The sequence below is a fragment of the Lotus japonicus genome, chromosome 3 (assembly GCF_012489685.1).
Source record: "Lotus japonicus ecotype B-129 chromosome 3, LjGifu_v1.2".
Taxonomy (NCBI): Eukaryota; Viridiplantae; Streptophyta; class Magnoliopsida; order Fabales; family Fabaceae; genus Lotus; species Lotus japonicus.
In genome coordinates, this window is record NC_080043.1 from 55,138,359 (window position 1) to 55,155,515 (window position 17,157).

The following is a 17,157-nucleotide window of genomic DNA, read 5'->3' on the forward strand; positions in this document are numbered from 1 at the left end:
GGCCTGACCTCCACGGATAAAACATACTCAATAGCATTCTGCTACATTGGTAGTGAGGGCACATATGACTACATTTGGGCATTGGAGTGTATGAAGTCTCTTATTTCCGACCAATCCAGGTTGCCTACAGTGATTGTGACTGACCGAGATCTGGTCTTATTGAGTGCTGCTAAACAAAGCCTTCCCATCACTACCCATTTATTATGTTTGTGGCACATCAACAAGTGTGTTTTGGCAAAGTGCAAAGAGTATGTTGGCACGGATAATTTTGTTGCAGAGGTTATGGAGAAGTGGGCCGACTTGGTAGATGCTCCAACAGTTACAGAATTTGAAGGGCATTGGATGAAATTGTTTAAAATGTGCAAGCCTAAATACAACAAGTTTAGCACTTATTGTTCTACTACATGGTTGGTCCACAAGGAGAAATTTGCCAAGGCATGGACAAATCATGTGATGCATTTTGGAACAACAACAAGTAACAGGTAAAAAAAAATGTTATTACTTGTTATATGTTTTTCATTTCATAGATGATTACTGTATTAATTCTTATATGTTTTAAGATTTAAAGTAATAAGGCGCGTTGTTAGTATGCAGGGTTGAAGGTGCACATGCCAACTTGAAGTTGATGTTGCGGAACAACAAGGGTGACCTAGCCACTTCATGGGATGCGTCGCATAGTTTGACCATCAATCGTCACACTGAGATAGTAACATCGTTTGAGCGTAGTTTTAACAGAATTGATCACATTTTCAAGACCCCATTCTACACAAATATTAGGGGATTTGTGTCAAACAAATGCTTGAAACTCATTGATGCTGAACAGACCAGAATGAAGTCCTACGGCGGCAGATGCGATTGCTTATTGAGAGAGACTCATGGACTACCTTGCGGTTGTCAACTTGCAAGTTACCGGTCAACCACTCTCCTGTCAATTAGTTCCAATTATTTATATTTGTGATTGAATGTGACATGTTTGTGCACTTGTAGGTTACGGAAGAATTCCGTATGAGGCAATTCATCCATTCTGGAAGAGCCTACGTTGGGAGCATGTACCTGTTGCAGATACTGGCAGCTCAAATATTTGCGGACTAGACCATGGAGCAATGCACCCAGAAGTTGAGGCATTGACACTTTACTTCCAATCTTTGGATACTGGAGGGCAGAGTATGGTAAGGAGGAAGCTTCAGGCGATATATTGTCCCGAAAGCAATTCACTATGTACTCATGAGGTTCGGATAAATCCCAACCGCACTCTTAAGTTGACGGGGAGCAAACCACCCAAGGGTCGAGCAATAGGATCCTTGACTCGTGATCCATCAGGGTTTGAGATTGTTGACAGGGAGATGAAAGCGGCAAAGAAGGCTTCACAACCAGCAAAGAGGAAGAAGTGTGCGAAGAAGTCTGATACAAGCCATTTCATGAGTCATTTTCCATCATTTCTCCATCCATATATTCACACAGTTACAGATGTTGAGGATGATGGTAACTGTGGCTATAGATCCATTGCTGCATTACTGGGGCATTCAGCCGGTGAGGACGGTTGGCCTTGGGTTAGGGCAGAGTTGATAGGAGAACTTGAAAACAATAGCTTCATGTATACTGACATGTGGTCCAGGCAGATTGTTGATGCCTTACATGATCGACTCACTCTTCCTCATGGTGACCCGACCACCTTTGATAAATGGATGCAACTGCCAGAGATGGGATACCTTGTGGCCACAAGGTTCCGATTGGTTCTCGTAACCTTATCCGCTATGGGTTGTAACCCATACCTTCCACTGAGAGGAGCCGGTCCACCAGATGTGCATCCTGTTATAGCTATTGGTCATGTGATAGATCACTTTATACAGGTATATTTTGATTAAATACACTAATATTTTAGTTACGTACTAAAATGTCAATTAATTTTTGTATTTGGAAGTTATCTAAATTTATGGTTATTCTCTAAAATGTAGCTCCATTTAACTCCTGGACATCCTATGCCGCCTATTGCTCCCCAGTGGCGATGGCATGCTGATGCTGCCTCCGGACATTGGCGCGACCCATATGGTCCACGTTTAGACATGTTCGCTGCAGAATTCCAAGCTTGGCTTGGGCATTTTAGTGGTCATCATGATAGCTATGTGGACATCACCACAGATTGAGTGTTCTACTGTGTAATATTCATTAGTAAACTCTCTGTAATATTAATTTGATGGCCCTTATCCTTAGGTTGTTAAGTATAACTATGGAGACATCATCATAGATTGACAGGTTACTTTGGTAATGTTAATTTTCATTTGATGCTTTTGGTAATGTTAATTTGATGTACGTTGAATAGTATACCTCATTTGTCATTTCATTTCATTATCAAGGTCTTGTCATTTTCATTTCATTATGAAGGTCTTGTCATTTCCATCCACTACACGACGAACTAGAACCCTGACATTACTCTCAACCACCAACTCTGACATTACTTTCAACCACCAACCCCAATCACACTTATACCATCCACCAATACACCATAAATCTTCTGACCATTCTGCTATAAATCTCTATTGTGTCTTGCCTCTCCTTCTTACTCTTCATCCTCTTCTTCCTGTCTTGTGACCTAGACAAAAAAAAAAACACACACAATGGAACAAGACCCAAATCCATTCATCCGCCATTGCAAACGTCAAAGCAACAATTCTGGCAGCTCTCGTCCTCTCATTCCTGGCCCGGCTGACGCTATCCAGGCTGCCATGTATGCCTGTAGATCCATCCCTAACACACCACTAATTCCAACAAAGGAAATCGTGAGGCGTGTGCTAGATCACGGATCAACCGAAACTGATCCTGATTTCAACTCAAATGCTTGGCTGTCAGCCCTGCAAGAGTGGGGATTTGCCACTCCGCTGGGCTCTCTGATAGCGAATGTTGAGAGGGTGGAGAATGTTGTTGCTGTTATCAAATCTTGCACTCCCAATGGTTTCGGAGATGCGAAAGTTACCCTCAAGGTATGTCCTGTCCTTGCTTTTGTCCCCCTTGCTTTTGTCCCCCTTCTCTAACCGTTCCTATTTATTTGTCAAACGATTGCAAAAATTTAGGACCCCACAGGTACTGTTGATGCTAGCATCCATCGCAAGGCCTTTACCCACAGTGAATTTGCGAATGACATAACAGTTAGATCTGTTCTGGTTCTCCAAAAGGTCTATCCTGTAGACCCTAAACATTAAAATTGCTTCATTTTGGACAACTATGCATGGTTTGATTAAAGTATGCAATTTACTTGCAGGTTGCTGTGTTTGCACCTAGAGAAACTGTTTGTTATCTTAATATAACATTGCCCAACCTAGTCAAGGTATTTCCAAAGGATTGCGGACCCCATGACTTCATCGATATCACAGAGGAATAATTTTGTTTTCCGTGTTGCTTCTGTTTAATTTGGTTGTGTAACCTTTTAACTGATTGTTATGGATTTTTTATGTACCATTACATGCTTTGGATTATTTCTGTTGTCGTTGTTACTGTTTTTTTCATTATAAGAGTCATAATATTAAGACTAAAAATAGAAAACATGTAAATAAAAAGAGTCAATAGTCATAACATAAAGAGTCTCATGTACATAACAAGGGATCCCACATAACAAGAGTTATAAAATCACTCCCCCCGACCCCGACCCCTACGACCTCCTCTAGGTCCACGAGCTCTACCTCCACGAGCACCCTCTCCAGGATCACCCTCTCCACGAGCTCTGCCTCCACGGGGTCTGCCTCCATGAGCTCTGCCTCCACGAGCTCTGCCTCCGGCAGCTGCGGCTCCTCGAATAGCAGAAAAGGCAACTCCCTGGGTACCAACGAAGGAACTCCATCGAAAAAGGTCGAGCGCCCTATCAGTGAGGAGTCGGGCCTGTGTGCCTTATGCAAGAGCACCTGGCACCTCCAATGATTGCTCCAACAACTCCACATCCCTACGTATAGCAGACTGCAAAAAATAATATACAAAAAAAATGTCATTAACAAGAATCACAAATGAATGGATAAAATAATATACAAGTTTAGAATCCAAACTTACCACGACACTGAGCTCCTCCTTCCTATCGTCAGGGATGATGAACACATGGGACACTCTGTTATACCACCTCATGTAACCCTCCACCGCCTCTCCCGGAAACGTAACAGGGATCCCCTGAGGGCGCAGGTGCGGCTCAAACTCAGCATAGGCAGCATCTGCGGTCTCAGCAAGGGACCCCGTCGTCTGGATCTCAGAGGGGTGTCGAGGGATGTCCTGTATGTAGCCAAACTGACGCATAACCCTCTCTGGTAGATGTCGGCTCACAGATCGGCCGTAAGGTGTCCTGATGTAGCCAGAATAGAGGGCCCTGGGATCCTGCGGTCGATCAGCCCGATGGTCCTCAAATGGCGTCCATATGATGTCATCCAATGTAAGCTCATCGAGCATGACTCGCCTCTCATCGAGTCCGGAATGCGCGATCTGGGACGTGGACCACCGCTGCGCCCTAGGCTGGTCCTGTGAGTAGTCTGGTACCTCCCTCCTGATAATGACGCTGCCGGATATGTACTCATATGCCCATGACAGTAAGAGCGAGGTGAACCCTCCCATCTGGGCTGTCCTCCTTCGGGATGCACGACTAAGCTGTTCGTACAACGATGCCAGCGCAATCGCACCCCACGCGTACTCCGACACGCGACCAAGGTCCTCCAGCATCCCAATCCAGTAGACAGTCGTGTGGTATGCCCCACTCTTGCTGGCAAAGAACGTCGCACCAAGCTGGTTCACCAGCCAAATCCTAGCAGCATCCTCATACCGGTGCTCTACAGTAAAATGAATTAAGTTAACAGTTTTTAATAATACGCTAAAAATAAATACAAGTTAATAAAGTAATGATTAAGACATACCATCCAAAGCAGACTTATACATGTCCTTGATAGTAAGGAACCGAATATTCTGGCCACCCGTCACATCAAACTCAACAAGATAATCAGCGCCGGATCCTCCCATGAGCTGGGCGCAGAGCGTTGCACACTCATCTCGCTCCCCCCTGCCCGGCGTGTAGAACCTTGACCCCATGGGGAGATGGAGAAGAGCCGACACGTCGTCCAGGGTGATAGTCATCTCCCCGAACGACATGTGGAAGCTACTCGTCTCCTCATGCCATCTCTCAACAAGGGCCAATATGAGAGGTGGGTCTGTCTCCGGGTACCCGCACCAAGGTAGGTGATACAAACCCGTCTGCTGCAGCAGCTGTCGAACATGTGTATGGGCCTCTGAATCGCCATCACAGGGGAGGTTCCATACCTTCCCCCCAACAGTGGCCACCCTCAGTGTCCGACGGTCCTCGTACCGCGTGTATGTGCGTAGAAGTGCATGCCACGTCCAAGGAGCCTTGTGATCGACATAATGCACCAGAAGCGACAGGTCATCAGGCCCCCCCGGAAACGGTGCCACCCTCTGGATGAGGTCATCAACACCGCCCTGTGCCCCCTCCTCTGGCACGACATCATCAGCATCAATCTCCTCCTGCTTAATAAGAGGCTCCTCCTCCTCACCACTAGCCTCAGAAGAAGACTCCTCGCCACTAGCCTCAGAAGAAGACTCCTCGCCAGATGTCTCCTGAGGAATGGTATGAGGAGGTATCTCAACCATCGGAGACAGCAGGATATGATCCAGTACAGCCGCAGCCGGAGTAGCAGACAGAGCTTGAGTAGCAGACGGAGCCCCGACCGGAGTAGCAAATGGAGACGGAGACGGAGACGGAGCCGAAGCCTCTACCGCCTGAGTGGCTGGAATATGGTCGCCGCGCCGGGTGGAAGCATGCAAGCGCTCGTGTCGATCCTCTGCATCCTCACTAGTTGAAGCATGACGAGACCTCTTCCTCCCACCCTTCATTCTCGCTATCTATGCAAAGCAAACAAATTTAACATCAAAATGTTTATCAATTATTTCAATATGAACTATTCAATATTCAACTATCTAATAAGCTTGAACAACATCACCCTAGATTTGAACAACTTGAACAAACAAGCAAAACATAACGGAAAACTTGAACAACTTGAACAACTATGCAAAGCAAACAATATTCACCCTAGAACAAACATCATCCTAGAACAAACAAACTTGAACAACTATGCAAAGCAAACAAACTTGAACAACTATGAAAAGCAAACAATATTCAATTATCAAATCTCAAAACAACAATCCAGGCCTCAAAACCACAATCTGCCAATCTGCCTTATCAAATCGGAAAATCATTTTCCATTATCATAACGTAAAATCATTTTCCGAAATTATAGTGTTAAACACTGGCAGACCTACTCGCGCCCCACTCGTGCCCATACTCATTTCATGCAATTTCAATCAACAAAACCTACCTCTAATCATCAATCAACTACCCTAGTGTTCAATCATTCACCTAATTCAAACTTAAAATGTGAGAATCAATGAAAATCAAAACTTACCTTTTGAATGTAATGGAATGGGAGTTTTGGATCTTTGAGGGAGCTTTGATGATGATGAGACCGGAGCTTTGAGGGAGATTGCAGTGGTGGAACAGGATTTTGGGAGAGATTTGAAGAGGGTGCGATTTGGGGAGGGAAATGGGTTTTGAAATTACGGGTTTCAAAACCCATATGTCGTGTTTATATGTTTTAATGACTATCGGTAAATGATTGCCCGTTATTGTAACGGTTTATCATTTACCGTTATTAACCAGGAGGGTTTCCGGTATTTTCCCCACTTTAAGTGGGGCGGGGAGCCTAAGGGGTGGGGTGTTAAACCCAAATCCCGTGTGAAGGCCTACCTCAAAGCCAAGGCTTCAGCCATAGAAATATTTACCACAACATTACATCTACTGCAAGCAGTCATAACCACCAAACCAATAAGATCCCTAAGGACACACCCAATACCGAGCCACCCCTCCTTGATATTGGCATCAACATTTAACTTGATATTCCCTATATTTGGAGGCTGCCATCTTCTCAACTCTTTGGTTTCTTCTACCTTATGTGCCCCTCATTCCTTGAAATGAACTCTATCAAAAAGAGAAGCAACCTGAAAAGCTCTTACAGGATCAACATCCTTCCTGAAAAACATAAGTCATTTCGAGCCTTCCAAATGGACCATAAGTATAACACATGACAAATCAAGGACAAGTGTCACAATCATTCAATCCCAGCAGATTTTGGAACCGAGAAACCACCTCAGCCGAATTGAGAACACAGTGGGATAACCCAACCCAAACCATACAGCCCTGGAAAATTCACAGTCAAGAAACAAATGATGCAAAGACTCAGAAGCACCACAACAGAGGGGACAAACAGTATCCAAAGCAAATAAAAACTTTTTTTACAAGATTCTCCCTAGTAGCTAAAATCCTATTCATAATTTTCAGAGAAAAATCCTGATTTTATGAGGAACATCAACCTTCCACAAATCATTTCAAGTTGAACAAGGAAGAAAAGAACTAGAAGCACGAGGGCCAATGAGTTATAGTTACTTCGTTCTTTAGTGTCAGTTTTTTGGAGGAATTTACGGTGCACAATTGAATGCTTGTGTAAGGTTACACAAGCTACTTTTGACCTGCAATAGCAGGTTTTTCCGGTTTTTTTTTAAAAAATAAAAAATACAGATTTATTAATTACAATAATTAACCTGTGATAATATTAATTAAGTTAAATGGATCTACTAAACTTGAATTTTCTAGATTCCATAATACATCATTCATCTTCATCTCTCTTTCTTCCCCCATGACCCACTACGATGAACAACGACCAGGTCTTGCACAACTCCATATTCTCCCTCAACCTCCCCTCCATCTCAACCATGCACCGCCGGACCTCCGTCGTGGATTCCGGTAACAACTATCGTGAAGTTGCAAGAACAAAAAAAAATTCAGAACCAACCCAGAAAACCCAAAAAATAATTCAGAAGCCATAGACCCAAACAGATCTGCGAAGGCCTCTTCTGCTATAGTCGCCACCTCCTCCATCTCCCACCTGCAACTGAAACCGAGAACCCAGATCTACAAACGAACCCAGGAACCAAACCAAGAACCAAAGGGTGTTGTGGTCGCCAGAAAATGCGCCTACGGAGGAGAAGCAGAGAGGGAAATTTGCAGTGACCCATCACCAACAGATATCAGAAACCCCCATCTCACCCTTCAACAAAACCCCCCAAACCACTATCAAACAGAGAGACAGAGAGGAGATGAAGGAGAAAACCCAGCCACCACAGATCCAAGCAAATCCCACCGTCCTCCTATTCCGCCGCTCCTCGTCGTGTCAAGATCGTGGAGTATCTGACCGACGTTGCTCTCCCCTTTCGCTCTCAATCCACTTCGATTCACAGGGCGAGTTTGGATCTCGTTCAACAGTCATGGGTCGAATCTAGATTTGGGGTCATCAAAGGTAACATCTTTTCACCTGATTTGGGGTTGTTGGTGCCTATGATTCAGATCTGCTTATGAGGATTATGGATGTTGATTTCCAGATCTGAAAAATAGAAGAAGGTTGCAAGATAGAGCTTGGGGAAGAAGAGAGGTTACACACATAGTTAAATGATAAGAAATAATATAATTTTTTATTTAAATCTCTCATAATCTGGTGTTTGTTGGGTCTGTGGTGGCTATGGAGGCCTTGGCTTGGTGATTCAATTTTGGAATAATAGCAAATGAGTTCCAGGTTGTAGAATAATGAAGATGATAATTAATAATTTGTTTATTTTCTCTTTTTTCTGTTGTGGGAGAATAAAGATGAAGAAAGAGTGATATAATTGATGGTGAATAAATTTAATTAAGGATAAATTTTTTTTGAAATTAATTAAAAATAAATGTTTAATTAAGAAAATATGTTTTTTGATTTTTTTTTAAAAACCTGTTATAGTGGGTCAAAAGGCCGATGGGCAACCTTGCACCACTTTTTACTTGTGTAGGTTAAAATTTTCCCAGTTTTTTTGCTTTAATTAGTTGGAAGCAGTTTCGTTGTTTTCAGAGAAATGGTTTATTTAACTTCACATTAGATTTGTAGTTAATTTCAATTTCCCCGGGTGATTGAATCCCATTGTATTACTATTATCTAACATTCTAAGGATTGCATTGGTGATATTTAATTCATTTTGTTGTGCCAAAAGAGTAACATATTGTCTGCCCAAAAATTCATGTACATTCGTTGAGCCAATAGAGGGTACAATTCTCAGAAATGGGTGTGATTGAAAGTGTTTCTCGTCTTGGGTTTATTGTTGAATGTTGAAATGATAAGGTCAAATTTCTGCTTTGCATCTGTTGTTTTGTTCCATTCTATATTCTAATTCTGCAGTGTTTGTTTGTTTGTGATGCCTTTGATGGTGCAATCAGCCGGAAACTAGAAAGCTACACGGTTTTTTCATCGTTACTGAGAAATGTTATATATGAAACTATTGTAGCATGATGTGACAACAATTTTGTTACTTTTTGGCTTTTTGCTGATTCAAACTTCGTTTATCCTTTCATGATACAAAACTTGCCATGATTGCTATACATACGTTGAAGATTCCTCAAATTATATTAGGTTTAAAAGATATCTTGATTGGGCTCTAGATTGGAGGTGTTTTGTTCTTCACTTCTTGCAATAAGCTGAGATGGGAATTAACTTTCATGTATCAAATTCTGATTATGTATTAATGATTTGGGATGATGCATCATTTTAGAAGAAATACTGGTCTTTGTCTTTGATCATCCGAATTTACATTATTTTTATCAAGTAAAATTAAAAATATATACAATAATTTGGCCTTAAAGATAGGACAATTCTCAACGTTAAAAAATCATTTGAAAAGACTGATTTTGTCACATTCCCTTGCACTTATCTAATACTAGTAGTAATTATTTCCTGTGACTGAAATTTAGACTATATAAAAGCTTCATCATAGTCTAATAACCACCCAGCCTCTCTATGTAACAAGTTCAACTAGTTAGTGTATTATGCTCTGCAATCCTTCATAAATTCCATGGCCTCTGTTTGCAAATCTAATCGTGTCAATGATACACCCTTACCAGTCAGGCCAAATTTCACAAACCTCTACAAGTGGCCGGAATCTGATGTGGAATTTGTGAAGACAGTGAACTCTAACAACAACTCCGAGAGTCCTCATGTTCATTCCAGAGGAGTTGATAGCCTCTCCTGCAGGCAAACATATTTGAAGAGCTACACTTTCTCAAGGAAGAAAGTTGGTGCCATTGAGAAGATCATCAAGTACTGTTTGAGCAGAACTAAGGAGTTTGTGTTTTGCACTAGCAGTAAATTGGATCTTAAGGGTAATAATAAGAAGATTCTTGGGAGGGCTAAGGATGTCACTTGTGCAGTGGTATCAATCTATCACAGGTTGCTCTCCTACTTTGACAAGTTTGATGTGGCTCAGAGGTTCCTTGTGATATCTATACTCTAAACTAAATTCCCAGAACAGCTTCTAATTTTGCATGTCTCTTAAGTTGGAATAAATGGTTTACCATTAAGTATTTTAACCAAGGCTTCCCATGACCGATAGTGTTGTGATGAGTGTTGAGAATAATCCTTGGCCGCACAGTCATTGCATTTAGCGGTTGGGCCAAAGCATTTTTCCTTTCACAAAAGTTTAGAGTTAAACGTCCAATGATTTGCTTAATGGGTGAAGTGTTGAAACATTATGCCAATTTACTAGATTATCTTGTGTATATTTGGATGGAGAATGGAATGCATCATTGTATCCACTCTTATTATTTTTAGATTCACTTCTCCAACGAAAACTTAATTCTTACAATCACTTCTCACCTAAATGTAAAATCCTGCGGGTTCCTGAATACTAATGGAGTGTCTTAACTCTTAAGATCAATTATGTGTTGGTCAAATGTGATTTATGTGTTTATTTTTTTTTTGGAAGCGATTGAGACTTTTAAAATTAATTTATGAGTGATAAGCGTATAATTGATACACTTTACGTGTGTCTTTATAAGCTTCATTATATACATTTTTGTGTTTAATTGTTATGACTTAGCCATGTTTTGACCATTAGTGTTTATTTGGATTATTCATGGAAAATAGCTTAATTCTACACTTTTAGTTTCTATGACTGTTTTGCTAGAACAGATTGAATATGAAGCTAGCAATATCGAAATAAGGCCCATAATATGTCGTTGGAAAGCTAATGCGAAGCCCTACAACTTTCATGTTCAGCACAGTTGAAGAACAAGCCTCTAACATTGTAACACCCCGATTTCGGTGGCGTCACTTTAGCAACCAAAGATAAAATAAAGCGGAAAAAGCAGGTATATTTTTTTTTTCGTTTTCTTTTTAAATAAAAAGACTTGTCGAATTTAAAGACTCAACCCAATCGCGATTAACAGCGACTAACATACAATAAAAGCACAGCCCTTGCTGCAACCAAAATCATCGTCACGAGTGTCCTCAAGTGACGGAAAGTAACATCTAGTAACTAAAAGTATTGCCCAACGGCAAACAAGTGCGACCCATAGATAGAGTCATAAGTTTTATAAGTACAGTCTTCCAAGAAAGTAAGCCAGCCCAAAACGGCCTCCAAAAAGACTTCCTACGTCCGACTACTCTATGCGATTCCCATTTACGGAGAACCACACCGAAAAGCAATCTGTCGGAAACTACCCTGTCCCAAAAGTACAAATGACGAATCAGAGCTATGACACTAACACCCAACCTTAGTAGGCTCTAAACACCCATACCCTATACTTCCATCATCGACCCTCATCTGGTCATACATTCAGTCCGGGTCCTCGTCGAAAGCTTCAGTAATAGTCATCACACTCCTGGTCCTCCTCGAGTGACGAATCATCACGAATCGACTGACGGACGCTTGGCAGCAGGCCGACCGCCCAAACACAAACATGCAACCAAAGCCAAGGCGCTAGGGTCAACTCACGGAATACAATAGATATACAAACAACATGTGATAAAGGGGGTATATACTTATATAGGTTCTCAGTTGCCTATCTTAAGGTATATACTTAGCATGTTATCAAGGCTCTAATAAACAATTCGATATTTGCTATCTCAACAGTTCAATAAACAATTACTCAACAATTCAATAAGGGTGCATGTATGCATGCAATGTCAACTCAAAAGATGATCCCAACAAATAGGCATGTCAAGTCGATCCAACCCATCGGGTTGAACATACAGACTCGCACACGCAACTCCCATAATTAGGCATGTCAAGTCGATCCAACCCATCGGGTTTGAACATACGGACTCGCACACGCAACAAATGACAACGCCAAGTCGGTTCACTCAAAAGAGTCGAACATACGGACGTTGTGTGTGTCCAATGACTATCGCCGAATCGATCCAATCCATCGGGTTGAACATACGGATCCGCGCGAGTCGAAAGGTTATCGCTGAATCGATCCAATCCCTCAGATTGAACATACGGATTCATGCGAGTTAAAATGGCAATCGCTGAATCGATCCAATCCATCGAATTGAACATACGGACTCACGCGTGCCTGAGTGACTACCGCTGAATCGATCCAATCCATCGGATTGAATATACGGATCCGCGCGTGTCAACAATTATTGCCGAATCGGCCCAACCCGTCGGGTTTGGACATACGGATTCGCGCTGCAACGTCGAAGATACACTCTTGGTGTTCTTCGTGAAGGCCCAGTCTTTTGACCGTCCCAAACCCCAAACGTATGTATAATGCAATATGGTTAACCAAACATCGAATCGTCCTCACACGTACGAGTTTAACCACAAATCTCAATTTAAAAGTATCCGAAGGTCAAAGTCGTCTTTGCGACTAGGCTGTGAAAAGCCGGAGTACATATTGCACTCAGTGACATTTCCATGGTCACTATGGTTCATCCCCGTGACGACCATCAAATCATCTCAAGTTCAAGGCTTTACGACTATTTCCCGTTTTTCACATTCATTTTCAACTCTTAAATTTTCCTAAAGGTCTTGTTAATTAATCAAAGCATTTCAAGTTGAGTTAATCAAGTTATGAGGTTTATTATCGAAATCCAAGTTCCATAAGTTCTAAAGTTCCAAACTCCAACTATTCAAAGTTTCCCAAATCCCCCAAATATAATCCCCGGGAAAAGTCTAAGTGTTCAAAGAGGGCTAGATCTCAGACCTCAGGTCAGGACCTGCCTAGGGTTTCCTCTCAACCCGAAAGATCAACAAAACCAACTCAAATGTCCTACGCTCCGCAATCGCGTCAACACGCACAATTCGATATCAATTCAACAATATTCAGCTCTAAAGAGCGATGCGACAATAATACGGTGCGGGAATCATAAGACAGAAACCAGTAAACGGCCGAAGCCTCTCAGAAAACGGAGACACACGTCTCATATAAGTTCACTCGGCCGAAGCCTCCAGAAAACATTTTCCAATTCACAGCGATAAACAATATCCAAGCAATATTCAATATCAAGCAATACTCAAGTCGAAGTTATCGACGCCTACAATACAAATAGCTAGTAAGTAAGTTGCCCTAACCTCGAGTTGTTCCAGTCTCGCGGTGTAGGTCTCCCTCACAAGCTTGTTCAGTCAACCCCAAAGTTTCCACAATTGAACCTTTGAGCAAACAAAGCAATAATGAATCAACACAAGTCGATACAGTCGAAGCAATTCTAACTAATGTTCGAAAAAGCTCAAGAAGCTTCAGAGTACAACATTTAGGCACGAATGGAAGGGCTTTCCCCGAATGGATGAGTTTTGACTCGATTCAAGTTTTGTACAAAAACACTTTATTCGCTAAAACATCCATAACTCGAGCTACAGAACTCAGAATGACATGAAACCAAAGCCAAAATTTCGACAACGGAGAGAGCTACGCTATAACTCAGGTCATACAGACCCAAAAATTATTTTTGGACATGGTACCATGGCATATAAGTTTCGGCCACTATCAAAATGGGGCTTCCCGAACTTTTTCTTCGATCTAATTTAATTCCTAGGTATTCTTAGGCGATATCTAGGCCAGGAAAACTCTCAGAAAAATTATCGGGTCGAAAACTGTCGCAGGGATATTTTGGTCAATATTTTTAGCTCAGAATTTCAAAATTGGAATTTCGAAAAACAAATTGGATGGGGACGTTACCAACGACGTTTATAACAACTAATCCTACTAGCGCTAAGCTAAGTCGAGAGTTTTCAGCCTAAAGGATGAAACTTTAGCTCAAAATGGGTTTTACAAGCAGAATTGAAATTCGGCGGCATTTCGGCGATATTCGGCAAAATGTAATCTGCTAAACATGCTCTTGGGCATGCAGGGAATAAGTTTAGACACTGAAATCAAGTTATTTGGACAGTTTTACAAAAAGCTCAAAACTTTGAGCATAGAAAGACAGAGAAAAGCGACAGAATTGACGATCAGAAGTAAGGAATAGCATCTATACCTCGAGGTCTACGCGTAGCAACGAACGGTGCAACGATCAGGCAAGAAACGGCGAAAATCACTTCTCCTCCTTCCTCCTTGGTGCTCGCGGGTTTGGGTGAAGGGAATGGTGAGGATTTTTGAAATTTTTTCATTTTCTTGCTATTTATAGGTTTTAGAAAATGCGGAAAAATGAAAATTTCGCGATTCCGATTTTTCCTGCGCATTCCTCCGTGAATTCTAAGATAGGTTATGGCGACAGAATTCTAGAACTCAAAACAGGTTTCTTGGAATTAAGGCAACGATCCAAAGTCGGTGTAAATCTATTTTACCCGAAAAGTTACTTTTTGCAGTGGGTGTCGGATGAGAAAACTTCCTTCTGAAGAAAGATTGGAAACATCAAGAGAAATGGGTGTGCGCATGTGGAATCTTCGTTTGAAGCTCCGAATAGAAAAAGTCTTCATTGTCAGTTGATTTTAGGGTTCTTGAACTATCAGGGGTTTAGTTTCGGCAAACCTCCGAGAATTGGAATCGGACGTTCGTATGTCTCAGGGTTTCGTATCGAAACGCTTGTCATGGAAAGGATTAAGAGAAATTCTAACATTCCTCTGAAGATTTTGGAATTAGTTTCCATCGTGTCTTTAAGTGCAAATTAGTCGTTTACTAACGCTCTCGTCCTAGGCGTAAGCGAATAAGACTCGCGTTATAACTTATATCGACTTTAATACTATTCTTAGTCTTTTCCTGAACTTTCTCCTTCATAAATTTAGTCCATTTGGTAAACACTTGTTCAGGTTTCCGTCACGATACATCGAAACCAAATCGTAAATATGAATTCAATTAATTTATTCTAAGCTTAAAAACTTGGGTCTCACAAACATGGTCAAAATGGCCTTGCAAAGTTGTTGTCGCTAATCCTGCGAGTCTGGAACAGTCTGCACTAAAATGATCATATCTTGGGCTACAGAACTCCGAATTAGGACCCGATTGAAGGCTCGCGAAGCTGACTTAAAGTGATACAACTCTCATGTTTACCTCGATTGAAGATACAAACTTCTTGTGGGACCCGCGAATGCCTGATTGTTCAGCAGCTTACTCCTTTATGTGGCCCGATTTTATGAAGATTTAGATAACAAAGATTGTTACTTCATGAACAAGTTTATTTATTAGTATAAATAAGTGAGTTTAGACTTTTGTTAGACCACCAAACCACCTCACCACATCTCACCATCACCTCCTCCACCTTCTCTAATATCTCTCTCCATCTTTTCTAGTATGAGTTGCTAAACTCCATAGTTAGTCTTAGGATTTTTAATATTCTTGTGTTTGCAAACTTGAGGTTGTGTTCTTAATTCAAATTTCTTCTTTATTAATTCTCTTCATCTCTATTTCTGATCTAGGGTTTGCTTAATTCCGTAGTTTTAGAAATAAGAGTTGATGCATGTTCGCTTAGTTCATGTTAGTTCGTAACTGTTTCTTAATCGCTTAGTTTAGGAAACTGTGAATTGATTTTCGCTTAGTTAATCAGCTCTCACGAATTTGGGAAACAATAAGGAAGAATTAATCTTTTGTAACCAATGAAGGTTTGTTGCACTTGAATGTTATAATCCGATGACTAACACTTCCTTTTATCTGATTAAATCTCTTTTAAGTTTTGTTTGTTACTTTACAATCAAATCAATCAAACCCCCTTTTTAATTGCTTTGTTTTACTCTATTATCAATTAATACTTCACCGAGTCCTTGTGAGATCGATCCTGGTGTTCAACACCTTGTACTGCATTCAAAGCAGAATACTTTGGCACGCACCCACGACAGTGCGTTCGTCAATGAGTGTTTGTCAAGTTCGTTGTAGAGAATGATTCTCTTCATTAGGTGATAGATCTAATTGTCTACCTGCGGGAGTTATCTATCTCTTTACATTGATTTCTATTTTTGTTATTTTTTTCCGCTACATTGGAAGACTAAACAAAGAAAACAAAAAACTAAACAACACCTAACGAGTCTCTTAACAAAAGAGGCTCAAGATCAACCTCAAGCTTCTCGAAGGCTCTAAGACATGTACTCACAAAAGCTGATTTAGCAAGCGCATCAGCTACTTTATTCCCGTCCATGTGCACCCCCTTCAAAGTGATCTGTCATTGTCGATCCATAAGCTCCTGAATTTCCAACACTAATGAAACAAATCGAGCCATGTCTGCATCCCTGATACCGTGAACAAGCTCTAAGCTATCCACTTCACACTCAAGCCTTCGATACCTCGGATCCCATACTATATTTAAACCATCCCGCAACGCCACTGATTCCGCCACCAAAGCTGTTATTTTATTTGTATTTATATATTTTAAAGTTTAACAAAAAAAATTAAAGTTGATAAAGTGCAATTGTGTTGACCATCTTGTGCCATTCTCAACCTTACTTTCGTTCTTTATTTTATCATTTTCAATTTTTTATTTAGCTATGTGCTAATTTAATATTTTTGTAATTCGTTTCATACCATTTATAAGTTTTAATATTGTTTTTCATTTTAATATATTTTTTATATTTTTATTATTCGTTTCATATTATTTTTAATTGAATAAACTAGCATAAAGTTTGAAAAATTATTTGGTGCATTCCTGTTAAGTTTAAATATGTTAACAAGGAGTGGGCATGTTTTCTATGTTGTATAGTATAAGGTCTGATAATATTAGGTCAGATAGTATTAGGCCTGATAAAATTTTAATACTATTATACAACGTTTGGTGACACACTGTATAACTTATCATTTCATTTAAATTAATATAAACTTATGTTTTGTGAAATTTTGAA

General features: G+C 40.8%; 2 protein-coding genes across 2 annotated transcripts; both read left to right on the forward strand.

Moving 5' to 3' along the window:
- Positions 1–608: 608 nt before the first annotated feature.
- Positions 609–2,151, forward strand: LOC130749421 (uncharacterized). Its single transcript, XM_057602775.1, has 2 exons — positions 609–1,850; positions 1,956–2,151. The coding sequence occupies exons 1-2, from the start codon at positions 1,104–1,106 to the stop codon at positions 2,142–2,144; spliced, it is 936 nt and encodes a 311-aa protein (XP_057458758.1). The 5' UTR covers positions 609–1,103; the 3' UTR covers positions 2,145–2,151.
- A 7,759-nt stretch (positions 2,152–9,910) lies between these two features.
- On the forward strand, positions 9,911–10,776 carry LOC130749310 (uncharacterized). Its single transcript, XM_057602645.1, has one exon. It carries the CDS (start codon positions 9,964–9,966, stop codon positions 10,399–10,401), a length of 438 nt encoding a protein of 145 aa, XP_057458628.1. The 5' UTR covers positions 9,911–9,963; the 3' UTR covers positions 10,402–10,776.
- Positions 10,777–17,157: the final 6,381 nt, after the last annotated feature.

Bases quoted from the DNA above. Each gene is read 5' to 3' on its own strand.
- LOC130749421 (XM_057602775.1), top strand. From the start codon at position 1,104: ATGCACCCAGAAGTTGAGGCATTGACACTTTACTTCCAATCTTTGGAT. The intron at 1,851-1,955 runs GTATATTTTGAT...TCTAAAATGTAG, and splicing joins TGATAGATCACTTTATACAG to CTCCATTTAACTCCTGGACA.
- LOC130749310 (XM_057602645.1), top strand. From the start codon at position 9,964: ATGGCCTCTGTTTGCAAATCTAATCGTGTCAATGATACACCCTTACCA.